This window comes from Protopterus annectens, chromosome 1.part0 (assembly GCF_019279795.1).
Source record: "Protopterus annectens isolate FY-2018-M chromosome 1.part0, PAN1.0, whole genome shotgun sequence".
Lineage (NCBI taxonomy): Eukaryota > Metazoa > Chordata > Ceratodontiformes > Protopteridae > Protopterus > Protopterus annectens.
The window spans coordinates 1,341,181,963-1,341,199,207 of NC_056725.1; the positions used below are offsets into that span (position 1 = coordinate 1,341,181,963).

General features: G+C 43.2%; 1 protein-coding gene across 3 annotated transcripts in view; it reads right to left on the bottom strand.

Annotated features, from left to right (window-relative positions):
- CDK19 (cyclin dependent kinase 19) overlaps positions 1-17,245 on the bottom strand; it is a 1,741,514-nt gene that overhangs the window by 294,168 nt on the left and 1,430,101 nt on the right. Inside the window, exon 13 of one of the 3 annotated variants that reach the window (XM_044066628.1) lies at positions 17,098-17,130. The exons of the other annotated variants lie outside the window; for them this stretch is intronic. Coding sequence (XP_043922563.1) covers positions 17,098-17,130 — 33 coding nt within the window. The remainder of the gene's footprint in view (positions 1-17,097; positions 17,131-17,245) is intronic. 3 annotated transcript variants of the gene reach the window in all.

Below are 17,245 nucleotides of genomic sequence, written 5' to 3' on the forward strand. Positions count from 1 at the left end.
AACTGTCGGGATGGCTGAAAGGGAGGGAGATTCCACTTGGAGTAACTCAAAGCATCTCTTCTGAGTTTCAGTCATCTGGGAAGTGTCCCATTTAAAATATTCTTTCATCTTTGTGATGGTCTCCCCAAAGATTATATCTTCTGGTGGGGAGTCCCCTTCTATGGATTCTTCATCAGGGGAATAATATTCTAGTGGAGAGGCAATTTGAGAGATGAATAAGTAATTGATTCATCTGAAGATGAATAGTAAGCCTCCTGTTCTTCCCCTTCATGAGCAGTAGAAAGTAGGAGAGAAGCAGCTGTGGCAGGCCTAGAACTAAGAACAGGAATGGTGGAGGGGGAAGAGGCAGTGGGCCTAAGGGCCATGAAGGCATGCATCAAAGAGTTGGTGAAGGACTGCCAGTCTGGAACTTCCTCTGTGGTTGGAGGCAGGTGTTTAGTTTTCTGCTTCCTTTCCAAAGGAGTAGTCTTAGGAGAAGGCCTGGATTCTGGAGCCTGGATAGGAGTAGGGGCTTCAGGTAATGGTCTCCCGGTTAGTCCTCTGGCATTTTCTGGTTCCTCCTTGACATGAGTAGGGACCGACGTCTAAGCTATCTCCGTGGACGTGCTGGCCATTACTTCTGAAGCAGCTTACTCGAGGGGAGTCGCCGAAGTAGATGGCTCTAATGGACGTCCCTCAACTCCTAAATCGGAAGCTGGCGGGAGGTCCGATGGCGGAGAGGCAGAAGTGCTAGGCCTTGGAACCTTGGCCTTTTTCCATGGTGGTTGTGCCAGGGCAGACGAATTGGGATCCATCCTGAGCGCTAGCTTTTTGAGCCTTTGTTTTTCTAGATATAGATTTAAGGTGGCCAGATGGCTTTTGAGGATCTTAGGTACAAATGACTGACAAATAGGCCAAGAGGTATAGGTTCATAGGTAGGTACAAGGGCCTACGTATGGTAGTGTTCTCGGCCAAAGCAGAAAACACAACGGTCGTGCGTATCCTTATGTGGAATCTGGAGCCACATCGGCATTTACCTTCTTAGCAGACATCGGCTAATGGGTGGGTACAGCATACCAAGCTCAAGCAGGAATTAAAACAAAATCCCCAATGAGGTACTTAGTTTTAGATGTCTTCAAAGTAGAGGAGCGAAACGATCAATGTGACGGTCAACTGCAGCTTAAAAGTTGTGAGTTCTGTGCATGCAGATGTTGCATTTAAGGTCCCTGGCTTATGGCCCTACATGTGACGCCCAACGCACCTACAGCAGCCAAGCTTTTGCATAGGAGCCAATATTCGGGTCGCCTGAGGTGGCAAATCCCTTTCTAAGAATACTGCAACATAGGAATAGAAAGACATCCTTACTTCAGGGAGGTTAGAAATTCTTATGGCATAGACAGTATTTGCTCATTTACATTTATCTGGAAATGTCATGCCTGAAAGTCTAGGGGAAAACAGCTCCAAGACCTACTGCTTGAAAGAAAATTAAATACATTACTATTAGTCAAACATGACTGCTGTACTGGTGCAACTGAGATCATTGGAATTGGAAGTCAAGGAGGAATGTCACCACTGCAGCAATACATAGCTATGTGTTGCTGTTTTGCCCAATTCTGTTGGTGTAGAGGGACAATGCTTTAACTATGAACCAGGTAAAATCAGTTTGATTAACTGCTTTAGATGGGTTGAGAGGGAGAGGAGTTAATGGGATAAGCCCGATTGCCCTTCTCAGGAGGAAATAGTGGTCTGCATATCTAGCCGGCCTTAGGCATAGGCCAACTAGGCGGTCGCCTAGGGCGCCGCTGTAGCAGGGGCGCTATTCCAGTATTTACTTGGTGTAGGTAGACCAGGATGGGGGCACTAGATGGTGTGGTAGGGGGCGCATTGGGAGCCCTTTTGCCTAGGGCACCAGTTGACCCAAGGCCGCTCTAGTGCACAAAGTGCACCAATTTCCCTCCGAAGAGACTGCAGAAATATGCACAAGATGTTTCTACTAGGGGGTGGAGTTGTTTGGAGGTTGATGACACCTATGGAAATAAGTGGTCATGTGATACATCACTGCATGCCTTCCAGGAAGAACATACACACTAGACATGTATAGGGAGCAAGGGCCATAAAGAAAATATCATGGTCCTCAAGCAGATTACAGCACCCAGGCTGGTCACCTTTTCCTGTTCCTCACTCCTAGGGTAATGAATAAGTCATATAGCTCTTACCGCAGGGCAAAAGAGGTCAAATGAGCAGGCAGATGAGTAACTCCTTGGTCACTGGGAGATTCCAGGATCAAAAAAAGAAAATATCTATGCACAGCAATTTTCAGTTTACAGTCAGTCAGATCTACTCTTCCCACTGCATTTTTTTTTGTTTGCATGGGGGAACAATCTGAAGTTGCTGCCTTTCTGAATTAAATCTTGGAAAAAAATGAAATGCATTACCTGGGCCAATGCTTCTTGTATCTGGTCAGTCAGACATGCTTTCTCTCTTTCTCTACCCCAGTGCAGTTTTTTTTTTTTTTTTTTTACTGAAGGGGGTTGCATTTAAGTGTTACTGTTGGAGCCAAGATAAAACTACAGGCAGTGATTCTTGGAATTTAAGCAGTCTAACCATGTGTATTGAACTGAGTGGAACACTGGTTACTGTAGGAGTGTGCGTATGTTTGGGGGATGGGGATTTTGCAACTGTGCAAAAAAAAAAAACAAAACAAAAATAAACACGAAACTATTCCTGCTGGGGGAAACTACATTACTATTAGCAGTGCAGCAGTAATTACTATGGGGATCTCTATCACTGGGTATACATTACACTAGGTATCTTTTTTTTGCATTTAGTGAACCATCAAGCATTTCCTCAGGAGCCAGTGCTACTGTAGTTATGATGGGCAGGAGCAGCTACCTTTAATGCTACCTGCATTTGGCTACTTAAACATGCACACTGCCTCTAGTGCAGCTGAGACAATTTGGAGAGGAATTTCATGCCTATATTTATTACTCTTGGAATAACACAATTATGTATGATACTTAATGGTGTATGAACAATTTGTAACTATGGAAAAATGTTACCTTGCATGATGTTGCTACATTTGCAAACTCAATGGGGTCCTCTTCACTTGTGCTATAACCAACAGGGAATGTAACAGGTCCAAACAGTCAAAACTGCCTTTGACAACCTCAGGACTGGAAAATAATTCCAAGTTGGTTGTATTTCGTTCTCTGTTGATTGGTCACACCTGTAGTAAGTATAAGTGCAGTATGAGTTATAGCTAGAGGGTGGCACTTTACAAAGCTGCCAGTATCTCTTCAGCAAAGTGAGTATAACCCAAAGGAAGTACTGGCAGGCTAATAAACATTTGGCTTGCCAGCATCAGAAGGGCTAACACCTGAGCTCCAGACAAGATGGTGGTAGACAAAATGGTGGCAGAGGGAAAAAGCACCAAACTGGGGAAAGCATCAGGTAAAAAATACAACTAATACCTCAGTGTCACTGCTCAACAGAGGCACAGCAAAATAATGGGTATAGTTCCCCATACTAAAGGGGTGGCGTAAGCCACAAAACTATGGGCTAGGCTTGTAAATGCCCTCGGGCAGATAGCCTAGTATGAACCTATGAACCTATGAACCTATAAAATTACAGGTATGACAACCTCTAAATTCAATACTGAAAACACTACTGAGGGGGGCCAAGAAACAATTTGACATGTCATCTGGAAATACCTGGAAAGTGGCATGTGGCTATGAATAACAAACAATAGATTCAGAAGCCTATTTGGCACCTGAGGCTGTGAACCTGCTGGCCACCTCAGGATGGTTCAGCACAGATGGCATTGCAATTAAGTAGACAATACACCTCCAGACTTCAGTGGGATGACATAGTCACTACCCTTTCTTACAGCTCTGCCTGCTTCTCTTACCACAAACACATTTTTGCCTTTCTGTATTTTCTTCACAGCTTTCTTAGACGACGTCTCCCTAGGGAAAGCACTGCTCAGATCACCTGAAAGGGTGGTTGCCCTGCTAAAGTAACCAGGAGTCTGTAACCTAAAAAGGCCTGGAGAGCTTCTAGTTCTCAATCGAATGTTTCTAGTGAAAGTTCAGTGCTCTCAGTGTATGACATCATGATTTCTCCCAAAGTATGGCAGATCACAATTTTAACAACATTTTATATATAGCTATTATCTGTAACACAAGAGGTAGATGTCTTTACACACCGATGACGTAACTAGGGAAGCTGCATATCATGAGACATACCATATACAGTGTTCAGTTTGAATATACCCCTCTTGAAGGCCAGAAGCTTATCTTAAGTTTCCAAGTTTACTAACCATCCTGACAAATATCCATATGCTACAAGATGTTGAAATGCAGACCTGTACATTTGTAAAACAAACAATGTAAATATGTAAGCCGTTGCATGTTATGAAGTACAATTACAGTGGAAAATTGTCTAAATTAAACCACAGGGTCTTCTCTCACTGCATGGAAATTTAACAAAAAACTGGAAACTATGGCCCCAGAAGTTTGACTTAGTCTTCTCTACAAGTGGAGTAGCTGAGAAAACTGAAAAGGCAGAATGTGTGATAGCTCAGCATATCACCAAATTGGTGCCAGCCTAGAACAAATTTTTCATGTATTTACTTTCTGTTCTTCACAGGGGAACAATGTCCTAATACCAACTATAAATACTTAAGATACTGAGCTGAAAAACAGAGCCAAAGACGGTGACTTGTGCAATCTACTAAAAATAGATAAAACAGTTTGGGGTACAAAATAATGAAACAAGGGGCAGGCCTTTAACAGAAAGAGACATGACGTTATAAAATATGTAAATATTTATTATTCTGTGGCTGAAGACATAGCAAACCTTCTGCCCAATAAATTTAGCTCTAGGTTTACCCCGCTATCCCTTCCACCTGTCCGTCAGGATACACCTGAAACTGGCTTGCCTCCAGCTATCACACAAGACCAATCCTGAAAGTGCTATTAAAAGCTAAAATACTGAACTGATGGGTCCTGACAATATCTCTGGATGCATCTGATTCTTAAATAGCATGAAACATGATTCTGCCACAACCCTAACACTCCTAAATGATTTATCACATGCATGGGTCCTTTCAAATTACCTATGGTATGATCAAAGTTATTCTCATTGGAGACAGTATATAACTATTGACAATGAGATGGGTAAAGCCGATCACTAACCAAATGAGACAGGTTAATTCGAGCACAAAAAGGGAAAAGTACAGTATCGTACCTACCATAAATGTAGATGTATTCACTGTTGCAGTCATTACAATTGGGTTATCCTGCTGGCAGGCTACCCGCAGTCGGCCTGAGTTCCAAAGTCTAGGTCCGGCGTCGGTTGCTGTCGCCTCTTCCCTGACGTCAGTGCACCAGGGGTATATAAGATGCAGCCGACGCCATTTTCTTCAGTTTTTCTTGACCCAGATGTCAAGTGCCCCTAAAATGGTAGGCTAAATTATGCCAATAAGCATGCATGCACAAAAAACAACTTTTCCTTCATCTACAAGCAAATACACCACATAGGTTGTATAGAGTAGAAAAGTACAGATAGGTCCCAGCAAATAAAAAAGGGGGCTGGTGGGAGGGTAACCTGGACTGCAACAGTGAATACACTCGAACATCTACATTTATGGTAAGTACACAACTGTACTATGTTCATCGTGTTTCACTGTTGCAGTCATTACAATTGGGTTGAATCCCAAAGCTAAGGTTGGGAGGCTGGAGCTAAATATGATTAGGAGCGGCTATAAGGCCCTGCAGAACTCCAGTGGCAAAGCCTGTCCTGGATTTAGAGTAGAGAGGTAAGTGATGGTGCTTTGTAAATGTATGCACTGAACTCCCAAGTTGCAGCCTCTAAGATGTCTTTGGTTGGTACTCCTCTGAGGAAGGCTGCTGAAGTGGCTGCTGCTCTGGTTGAATGTGGCCTAATGCCCTTAGGCACTGATTTGCCATGCTGTGAATAGCAGAAACGAATGCAATGGCCTATCCACTTTGAAATAGTCTGTTTTGAGAAAGGCTTTCCTTGTGATGCTGCAGCATATGCCACTAGAAGTTGATCAGTCTTTCAGAAAGCTTTAGTTCTGTTCAAGTAGAAGCGTAGCTGTCTGTCAATGTCCAAAGAATGCAGAATTCTCTCACCCTTATTCTGTGGGTTTGGATAAAAAGTAGGCAAATGAATTGTTTGGTTAAGGGCCACACTGGACACTACCTTAGGCATAAATGTAGGGTTTGTCCTCAGCGAAACCCTGTCAGGATGGAAAATGATAAAAGGTTCCACAGCCATGAGTGCCTGCAACTCTGAGACTCTTCTAGCGGAGGTTATTGCTAGGAGCAGAGCTGTTTTCCAGGATAAGAATTTTATGTCAGCTGCAGAGGGTGGCTCAAACGGGAAGCAGTGTGAGTTTTTCCAAGACATAGTTGAGGTCCCATGCAGGAATTGGTGCTCTCCTTGGAGGTCTTATGTTTTTGGTCCCTCTGAGGTACTGCCTCAGTAACAGATGAGAAAAAATAGGTGGTTCTGTATTGTTTGTTTGTGTCTTTCTGCTTTTCCCGGTTAGGGGTCGCCACAGCAGAACTCCGGTCCTCTAATGATTGGTAGTTGATTTTTACACGGAGAGTTGCCAGCCCTGAGGCACAACTTTCAACGAAGGTACACCCATTCACGCATGTCTCCATGCAGAAGACACTCTAGCTGAGAATCGAACCAGACAGCGTCTTACTGTGAGGCGACAATGCTACCGCAGCACCACCACAGAGGATCCCAGGTGGTTCTGTATTGTAATGAGCTGAAATGGCAGAGGCATGAATTTTAATTGATGAAAAGGAAAGGCCTTTATCCAGCATCTCAGTTAAGTATTGCAAAATCTGAGGAATATCAATGCCTTGTGCTTGGTTCCAAGCACAGAATCTCTTCCATTTGTCTGCATAAGATTTTCTGGTGCTAGGCCTCCTGGCCTCCAAAATAACATCCATCACTGCTTTAGAGAGAGGTGTGTTTTGAGAGGCTATATTATCTGCCATGCCGCCAGGTTTAAGGTTTTGAGTTGGCTGTGCAGTATCTGGCTGTCTTGTTGGGTCAATAAGTGAGGAATTTGAGGCAATGTCCAGGCTGGGCAGTGAGACAAGCTCTTTAGGATTGGGTACCAGTGCTGGCGGGGCCAGTCTGGGGCAATCAGTATCATTTTTGGTTTCTCTTGTCTGACCTTGAGGAGTACTTTGGGGAGGAGAAGCAGAGGAGGAAAGGCATATACTGTTAGATTTTTCCAGCTGAAAGATAGAGCATCCACTTTCCATGCTTGTTTGTGATAAGTCCTTGTGCAGAATCTTTATAGTTGGTAGTTGTGAGGGGAGGCAAATAGGTCCATGTCCGGGCATCCCCAGGGCCTTGTTATCTTGCTGAAGACTTGTGGATCCAATTTCCACTCATGGGGATCCATTAGATTTCTGCTTAGCTCGTCTGCTAGAGTATTTTTCCTTCCTGGCAGGAATTGAGCTTGCTGTACTTGGTAAGTCAATGCTGTGTGCCACAAGTTCATGGCTAGCCTGCAGAGTGGGTAGGAATGTGTGCCTCCCTGCTTATGTACCACATGACTGCAGTATTGTCCATCTTTATTAGTAGTTGTCCTGGATGAAGTTGATCCTTGAAGGCTGTTAGGGCATTGTGAACAGCTAGCATCTCTTTTTGATTGATATGTAGATGCATTTGACTTGCGGACCATGTGCCCTGAATACATCTTCCTGCCATATGGGCCCCCCAGGCGTAATCTGATGCATCTGTTGTCAATATCTGCCTGGCTGTGGGTAAGGTGAATGGCTGTCCCGTGTTATGGTGACAGGCTTTTGCTCACCATTGAAACTCCTGTTGCAGGCAGGGAATGAGGGTAAATTATTGTTTCCAGGCTGTGGCAATGTTGAATCCAAACACTTTTTAGATACCACTGAAGTTTCCTCATATGCAGTCTTGCATATGGAATTAGCAGAATGCAGGGTGCCATGAAACCAGAGGCAGTGCGGAATTTTTCTTGCAGATAACTGGGTCTTTGTTGCCAACATTTTGAAATAAGTAGTCAGTTGTCTGTGCTTGTCTGGCGTGAGATAAGCCATCTGGGCAGTTGTATTTAAGCTTGCACCCAGGAATATTATCTCTTGAGAGGGTACAAGTTTTGATTTCTTCTCGTTTACTGTGTACCCTAGATTTGTCAGTAATCTTTTTACAAATGCCAGATGCTATAGTAGAATGTCCTTGTTCGCCACTTGAATAAGGCAGTCATCCAAGTAAGGATATATTTGTATTCCTCTTTGTCTGCAAAATGCAATTACTGGTGCCAGACACTTTGTGAAGACCCTGAGCGCAGTAGATAAGCCAAAGGGCAGTGCAGAGAATTGGTAGTCATTGAGCCAGCTTTGAATCTGAGGTATCTTCTGCATGTTTGTCTGATTGGGACATGCAGGTATGCCTCTTTTAGATCTAGTCACAAGCCAAGCCTTCCTGCCAAACATGGGCAGAAGCTGCTGTAGAGTCAACATTTTGAATTTTGGAATATCCAGATATGTGTTTAGAATAGAAAGGTCCAGTCTTGGTCTCCAGGCTTTGTCTTTTCTGGGTACCAAGAACAGTCTTGAGTAGAATCCGTGACCCTGCTCTTGTTCTGGTACTTGTTGAATAGCCCTCATGTCCATGAGGGATGAAACTTGTTTTTGTGTCTCTGCCCATTGATTGCGTGGCAGGTCTGGCATACCATTTTGCCTTGGTAGGGTGTGAAAGTGGAACCTGTAGCCTTGTGAAACTATATTTAGAACCCATTTGTCCTGGGTGATCAAGTGCCAATTTTGTGAAAAAAGTGCCAGCTTTCCCCTCAAAGGGGCTGCCAAAAGATAAGTGCTTGGTGCTGGAAGTGGAAAGTCATTGAGACTGTTTCCTGCATGGCTGTGATTTTTCCGCTCTGCTCTTGGAGGTAGAAGCACCCCATTGTTTAGGCCTATATGAGCCTTGGGGCTATGATCTGCCTCTGGGGCGTCTGTATCTGCCCCTTTGTGGTCTATCTGACACTGGAAAGAACCAATTTTTTGTAGGCCAGTTCCTGCTAAATCTGGGAGGCTGTACCTGCAAGAAATCCTTGACTGTTTGCATAGATTTAGCCTTGTCCTCCATTTTCTTCAACACCTCTTCTGCTTTAGCACCAAACAAAGTATCATGCTGTAAAGGAGCGTCTAATAGTTTTGCTTTAACATGATCCGGCAAATTTTGTTCTTTTAACCAAGCATGCCTCCTAATGACAGAACCTGTAACAGCGGCCCTGCAGGAGGCCTCAAGAGAATCAAAACCACATTGCAAAGTATGCTTTCCAACTTGTTCAGCTGCATGCAATAAATCCTGCATTTCTTTATTGTCTGCACATTCTGCATTTGCTGGCATTTTCTGTTTAAGCAAAGATATAAGATATTGCTGATACTTAAGCATATGAAATTGACAATTTACAGCTCTTACAGCCAAGGTAGCAGAGGTATAAATCTTTTTGCCCCATCTGTCTTGGGCCCTAGAATCCCTATCAGAGAGGATAGGGTTTTTGCAGTATAAGCCTTGACCCCTTTGGGACCCTGAGAGATGGTTTCTGGGTCAGCTGCAGGGTTCTTATAGAGAAATTTATGTGAATCAGGAACCTGTAGTATCTGTCTGGCTTAACAGGGGTTGGTGGTACAGAGTCTGGAGAAAAACTGGACTCTGTAAATACATCATCTACAATGTCTAAAACAGGTGGGATAGCAAGGGGCCTGTGCTGGGGCAATAAAAGGAAATCTCTGAGCCTTTTCTTGGATTCTGAGTAATCTTGGCTCTCCCAGTGGAAATGCTCCCTCATAGTATGCAGTGTTTCCCCAAAAGAATAATCCTCAGGAGGAGAGGCTGAAGGGATAGATTCTTCAGCATCACAATCCCCATAGGGAGGAAAAGAGTAATCCTGATCAGAGGAAATGGAAACCTGGTCTGAAGATTCATATTCTAACTCTTGTCTAGGCCTCTTTTCAGGAGGGGGATGGGAACCCCTGATCAAAGTAATAAGGTCTTTGGCCATTTTAAGCATCTGTTTTTTACGCATAGAGGCCTGTCCAGGTGAATGCTGTACTTGTTTCTTCATCTTTAGAGCTGCTTTAGTCTTGTCGCTGAAGTAGGTTTCACATATAAAACTGTGTAGGCCTGAAAACACCCTCAGAAGCTGATGCCTGATCAGCGGCTCCGGACCCATCTGAGGGGATAGTTTCAGAGTGTCCAATACCTTGACTTTCCAGAGGCCCAGTCGGCTCCATGTGGGAGTCGAAAGCAGCCTGTGGCTCTGAGGTAGCGGGCATCAGGGGCTGCGAAAGCACCTCACTGAAAACCGGCGACACGCCTAGAAGAAGCCTCATCGTCGGTTTTGGATCTCGGATGCCTGTCCTTTTCTTTTTCTTTTTGTTTTTTGTAAACTCCAGTAGTCGGCTGATCCGATGGCATTATATAATTAAATCTTCTGCCAAAGTAATGAAATGCAAAATCGTACCGACGCTTAATAGTGCGTTGGTTAAATCTAGCACAAAACCGACAACTAGCAACATTATGGTCAGGGCCTAGGCAAGGAATACAGTAAGAATGAAAATCCTTATGAGGTATTTGCTTCCCACAAGAAATACAGTTATTAACTTTTTCTGACATCGGACTGGAGCAAGAAAAAAGTTTCCCCAACACGGTACTTAGCTTTAATGAAGACTTCGGATCTGAAATTCGAATTTGAAAACAGGCACTTGCGAACTGCTTTTGCTTCGGGCACCTTGCGGCAAGAAAGACTGAAGAAAATGGCGTTGGCTGCATCTTATATACCCCTGGCGCATTGACGTCAGGGAAGAGGCGACAGCAACCGACGCCGGACCTAGACTTTGGAACTCAAGCCGACTGCGGGTAGCCTGCCAGCAGGATAACCCAATTGTAATGACTGCAACAGTGAAACACGATGAACATCTGGCTAGACTCAAAATGGCCCACTACGGCAGCTAGCCTAGTACTTACCGGGTTCAGGCACCTAGGCAGTGAGACATGTCCCTGTGATACATTTGACTGGGGATACATGGTTGAAGTGACAGTCAGCTGCAGAAAAATATGGCTGTTTGCAAATTCCCTCTGGGCAAAGAGAAGAATGTGCTGCCATGCCCACAACTTCAATAACCAAATGCCCAGGGGGGAAAACAATGCCCATGGTCCCCAAGGGAACATGAGACAGCAGGCAATATGGCAGGCATCGGCAGCAGGCTGGCCAGAGGGCATGTCAGTGGCAGTAAAAATGCAGTGCACAATGGGCAATGCCTTTATAATTGGTGTGTGTGTGGGCCACTACCCCTTTCACAGTCTCTCGGGAACATTACCTAAAATGCATATTGGAGCATAAATGTGACTACAGTAACCTGCAGGATTTACTCCATGCTGTAGCACATCTCTACATGTTGTAGTTACATAAATATGTACTGTACACTGAGCACAACCCTCATTACTTCTTCTGCCTCCATGAATTTGGTTATTAAAGCTTTGAGCATGGCAGTGTGCGTTTCTCTCTGCCCACAGGGAATTTGAAACAGTCATATTTCTCTGCAACTGAAGGTCACTTCAGCCATGTGTCCACAGCCAAATGTACCACAGGGAAATGTCTCGCTGCCTAGGTGCCTGAACCCAATACTTACCTATGAACATAAATGTATGCAGAACAAGCAATGTGAAATTAGTGCACAGTTAAAAACAAAACAAAAATAAATGAGAAGTGTGCAAGACATACAACCAATTAAAAAGGAAGAAATAAAAAAAAAGTGAAAATGTTTTGCAAAAATATGATTATGAAATACATCCATGTCAAAATGCACTGCAACAGCAACAGGGACAAGAAAAATGTCTAAGTACAGAGATGAGACTGTCAAATGAAAGGCAAGCCTCATATTCTAGATGTGGCTTGGATGACTGCAAGTTGTATCCCACTTTTAATCAATGTTGCAAGATTTGTAACACAAAATGTTTTCAAATATACAGAAGGTAAAAATTGGGTGTTAAGAAATATTTTGCATTCTTCTAAACAGAAACATGAAAATGATCCATCTGTTGATGTTATTAACACAAAAATAGTTGACAAAAAACAGATGGCAGGAAATACAGTTCATTAATATGCAAAATTTTGAATATAAACATAATATTTTGTACAAAGACAATACCAAAGCACTGGGGTTCAAACGCATTGGACAGAGAACCAGAGATCAGTATACTATTGTATTAGCTCATGTCCTCATAGTACTTGCATTTGCTTTCTTTGAATAGAAGGTCCCTGAGTATTTTGCTGAAAGTTAGTACTACTGCTGCCTACTACCATGTGATGTCTTTGTGACTGTGTCACTGTTTCAGGACACATGCATTATTTCGTTGCACACGTAAATTGATTTTGCAACTTGTATCTTATCCAAGCCAAATGCCCCAGAATATTAAGAAAAATACCTTCTTTAAGGGCTACTGTTTGAAAAAGGAAGTTTCACTGCTAATTTTTATTTTCACTTCATTAACTTCTGAATCAGTGGTTTGGCACTCAGAAGATGTTAACAGTGTATGAACAGTTCTCTCTTCAATGTAGCTGAATTCAAGTGCTTTAGTAATACAGTACAGTTGTGTAAAATCTTACCATAACAGTAGATGTCCTTCTCTTCACTGCTAAAATATTCCTTACAATGGGGATCCCCTGCCAAGGGCAGCCCGACATCTGGCCAGTATACCAAAGCCTGCAATTTGCTATGGGTATGCTGTATGTCACACACATGCTCCCCACGCATGGCAAAGGACATAAAGGTGACATCTGGACATACCATCTTCAGAACTGGGATCCCCAATAGGAGTGCCAGTCAAAGGATTAGATAGGTACCAAGCACATCCAGAAGGGAAACTAACCAGGGAGAGGAGGGAGGGAGTGAATACTGCAACAGTGAAGACAAGGACAACTACTGTTATGATAAGATTTTATACAACTGTACTATGTCCTTCCTTTTCGCTATTGCAGTATTCCTTACAACAGGGAGTGCAAACACTCAGGAAAGAGAGTGGGAGGAGGAAGGACCAGCAGAGCCCTCTAGGAACCCATGAAGAATGGTCCTAACAAAACCCGCACTAGCCCTGGATATCACATCCAACTTATAGTGCCTGGTAAAAATATGCATAGCAGTCCAGGTAGCTGCCTCAAGAACAGAGTTAGTATCTAAACCCTTGAGAAAAGCACCAGAAAAAGCCACACCTCTAGTAGAATGAGCCTTAACAGAAGTAAGGCTCATGCCACGAAATGACTAACAAAAAGAAATGGCTTTAGAAATCAATGAGGAAATAGTCTGCTTGGAAACGGTGAAGTCTAAATATCTAGTACAAAAGGAAACAAAGCTGATCAGATTTGCAAAAAGCTGTGGTCTTATCCAAGGAAAATCTGAGTTGTCTATGGACATATCAAGTGTGCAAAAACTTCTCACTAGCACACTGCGAAGAGAAAAAAGTGGATAAATGAACAGATTAAGAGACCACTCATACACCACACCTTTGGCATAAAAAAAGGATTAGTATGAAAGGATATCCTGTTCTTGGGGAAAACTAAAAAAGGAGGAAAAGCCAAAAGGGCTTGAAGCTTAGACACCCATTTGGCCAAAGTAAGGGCCAACAGAAGAGTCGTCTTCCAAGGACAATGCTGCAAGGAAGCTAAGGCCACAGGCTTTAAAGGGGCATGCGTCAATTTCTCCAAAAGAAAATTAAGGTCTCAGGAAGGAGGGACGGGCTTCATGGGAGGACTAATATGAAGGACACCTTTAAGAAACTGTTTAGGTTCAAATCTAGATGCTAAAGGGGGTGCTAAAGGCAGACAAGGAGAAATAACTGACAAGTGGGCTTTAACAGAAGAATATGCCAACCCAGCATTGAGCAGCTCACACAGATGAGAGAGAACCAAGGGAACATGCACAGCAAGTGGATCCAGGTTATGAGAAAGACACCAAACAGAAAACCTCTTCCATTGGAATAAGTAGGATTTCCTAGCAGTGGGTTTCCTGCCATCCTAAAGGACCCAAAGCACATCCTCAGAAAAAAAGGTGTCTACGTGGAATCAAACTCCTATCGCCCATATTGTCAGTTGAAGAGTGGACAGGTCGGAATGGATGAAAGATCCCTTGTCTTATGTGAGTAGGTCCACCCTGTGAGGTAAAGTGTGATGAATGCCCTTGGCTAAATGCAGAAGAATAGGGAACAAACGCTGTCTAGGCCAAAAAGTCACCAGCAAGTTTATGGGAGCATCCTGCTTTATCTTGAACAGGACTTTTGGAATGAGTGGAAGGGGAGGGAAGGCATAAAGAAACATCCCCTTCCAGGAAAAAGACAGGGCATCCACCTTCCAGGCTAGAGGACACGGGGCTCAGGCACAAGAGAGAGGAAGCTGTCTGTGCAGGGGGGAGGTAAATAGATCTACATGAGGAGTATCCTACTGGTGGACAACATCCAGAAACACATCCCTGTGAAGCATCCTCTCATGAGATTTTGATATGGACCTGCTCAGAGAGTCTGCCACAATATTCTGAACTGATGGAATGTAAACTGGCTGAAGCATCACTTGATACTGGATAGCTAGCTCCCACACTTGAAGTGCTAACCTGCAAAGGAGATATGATCTTGTCATCCCTTGCTTGTTGACATACCACATTCACTGTGGTATTGTCTGTAAGTACTTTGAGGGGCCCTGGAATGAAAAAGGACAAAATGCTTGAAGAACCAACAGAAGAGCTCTTATCTCTGACACTGATGTTGTCTTTCTTTCGTTGAAGCCACCAAATGCCCTGCACTTTTAGAGAGCCGAAGGAAGCCCCACATCCCACGTCTGAAGCATCTGTGAACAACTCCTGAGAATGGAATGAAGGTTGAAAAGGACCACCATTGAAATTCCAGCTTGAGATGTGGAAGAAGAGGGACTAGGAAATCTAGAGGATGAGAGTGTTGAAGCCATTCTGACTTTAGAAACCACTGAAGCTTTCTCATGTGGAGTTTGGCTAGAGGGAGCATAGGGATGGTGGAGGCCATGAAACCCAGAGCTCTCCGAAATTCCATGGCTGAGGTTGGGGCCACAGAAAGAAGGGACTGAAAAAAGGCAATGAGAATCAAAGTCATAGGAGGAGGCAGGGATGCCAGCATTGGAACAGTCTAGATGTTGTAACCCAGAAAACAAGGTCCTGTGAAGTAATCAGGAAGGACTTTTGGAAATGTATTGTAAACCCAGGCTTTCCAGGACAGAAATGGAAAAGTGAAGATGTTGCAGTAGAATCTCTGGAGAGGATGCCTGAAAAAAGCAGGTTGTCCAGGTAGGAAAAGACCTGTAACTCCCTTAGCCTGCAAATAGCAAACACAGGAGCGAGGCATTTGGTGAGTACCCGAGAGGCCAAAGGGCAAAGCAGAAAACTGAGAATGCCAGGAAGCAACACAGAACTGTAAAAACTTCCTGAAGAAGGGATGAGCAGGGATATGAAGATGAGCATCCTTGAGGTCCAGAGAAACTAGAAATGCCTGAGGAAGCAGCAGAGGAATCAAAGTCTGAAGGGACAACATCTGAAAGGAAGGGACCTTCAAAAAGGTGTTTACGTGCTGGGTTAGCACCCTGGGTCATCTGTGTTTTGACTAGCCTGGTGCCACAGGGAAAGCTTGACAATCTTTATGCAGAATCTCTCTCCCGAACTGGAGTTTACCCTTTCCAGATGAGATAAACCCCACAAGCAACAATATGACAAGAAAAAAAGATAAGAATCCCCCCCCCCCCAACCGGGCACTTATTTGAAAAACAGCTTGGTGAATCAGCAAACAGAGTGAAGTTAAGACTGATGTTCGAAGATGGCGGTTCAACTAGTGATAAAGAAGTTCTGAGGGTGGTATGTCTGGACTTCACCTTTATACCCTACGCCATGTGCGAGGAGCATACAGGTGTCATACTGCGTACCCTCAGCAACCTAAAGGCTTTGGTTTAGTGGCTGGATGTCGGGCTGCCCCTTGCAGGGGATCACTATTGTAAGGAATACTGCAACAGTGAAATGGAAGGACATCTTTTGTTCCACTGTACTTGTGGTTCCATTTGCAGGTTTAGTCTGTTTGGATACTAACTTAAGAGCATTATCAATACCCCCCGGACAGTTTTTTCTAGTCCATTACACTGCAGTAACATCTTAAACTGCAGTAAGCTGTGCAATATGCTTATAAACAATTCTATATTTATAAAGAAGTTTACTTTGTATATTTAAGCATTAATAATGTTTGCATTTATAAATACTATTTTATATTATTCAACGACACACCTTGGTTACGTATTGTACATGCAATTTTTGTCAACTACCTTAACAGCACTTTTTTGTATTCCTAATTGCATTTATTACTTGCTGATAATGCCCTGAATATTTGTTAAATCACAGTATTTTTTTTACCCTCCCCCATTTCTACCTTGACAAACTGGTAGGTTTGAGAAACTCATCTGACTTCAACTCACATATCTAGTGAGTAGCAATCATGAAACAATGAATCATCAGCTGAGAACATTGTCGAATGCTGCAAGGTAGAAGCAACAAAAGACCGTGATGGTCTAACTCTAATCTACGGTAACAATAAAGGTATTCAGAATACTTGTGTGGTTTAGGCCTGTATTCTGGCTCTAAATTCAAGCATTTTCTTGTAATAACAACTAGGAAAACTGCAACGTATATGCAGGAAGAAAGAAATATGGACTTAAGAAATAAAAATACTCTTTATACCAGGCAACGGGGATGGAAAATGTGGGCACAACGGCAGGGGAGATAGAACCACTAAATGCTGGCACTGAGACTTTTTTTATGCTAAGTTAAAAAAAAAAAACACAGCAAAGATTCCAGCTGAATGGGTCATCTTCAAAAGTCATCTCAAAATAAGAACATTCAGATGATTTGTATCAACAAATGGAATTCTGGAAAGTGTGGTGCAACTTAACAACAGCTATAAATTATTATAATACACTTCACCCACCCAATCCTTTCTGAGAAAAAGGCCAAATCTACGTATACTCTGAATACTTACCAAACACAGATAATCTTCTCTTTGCTGCATAGTCTTTTCGGGAGGAAAAATAGGGAAAAAGGTAAAAAAAAAAAAAAAAGAATAAAAAATGTTTTTTCTATTACTGAGATTTTAGTAAATATCTGTCTACATACAACTGCTTTAGGGA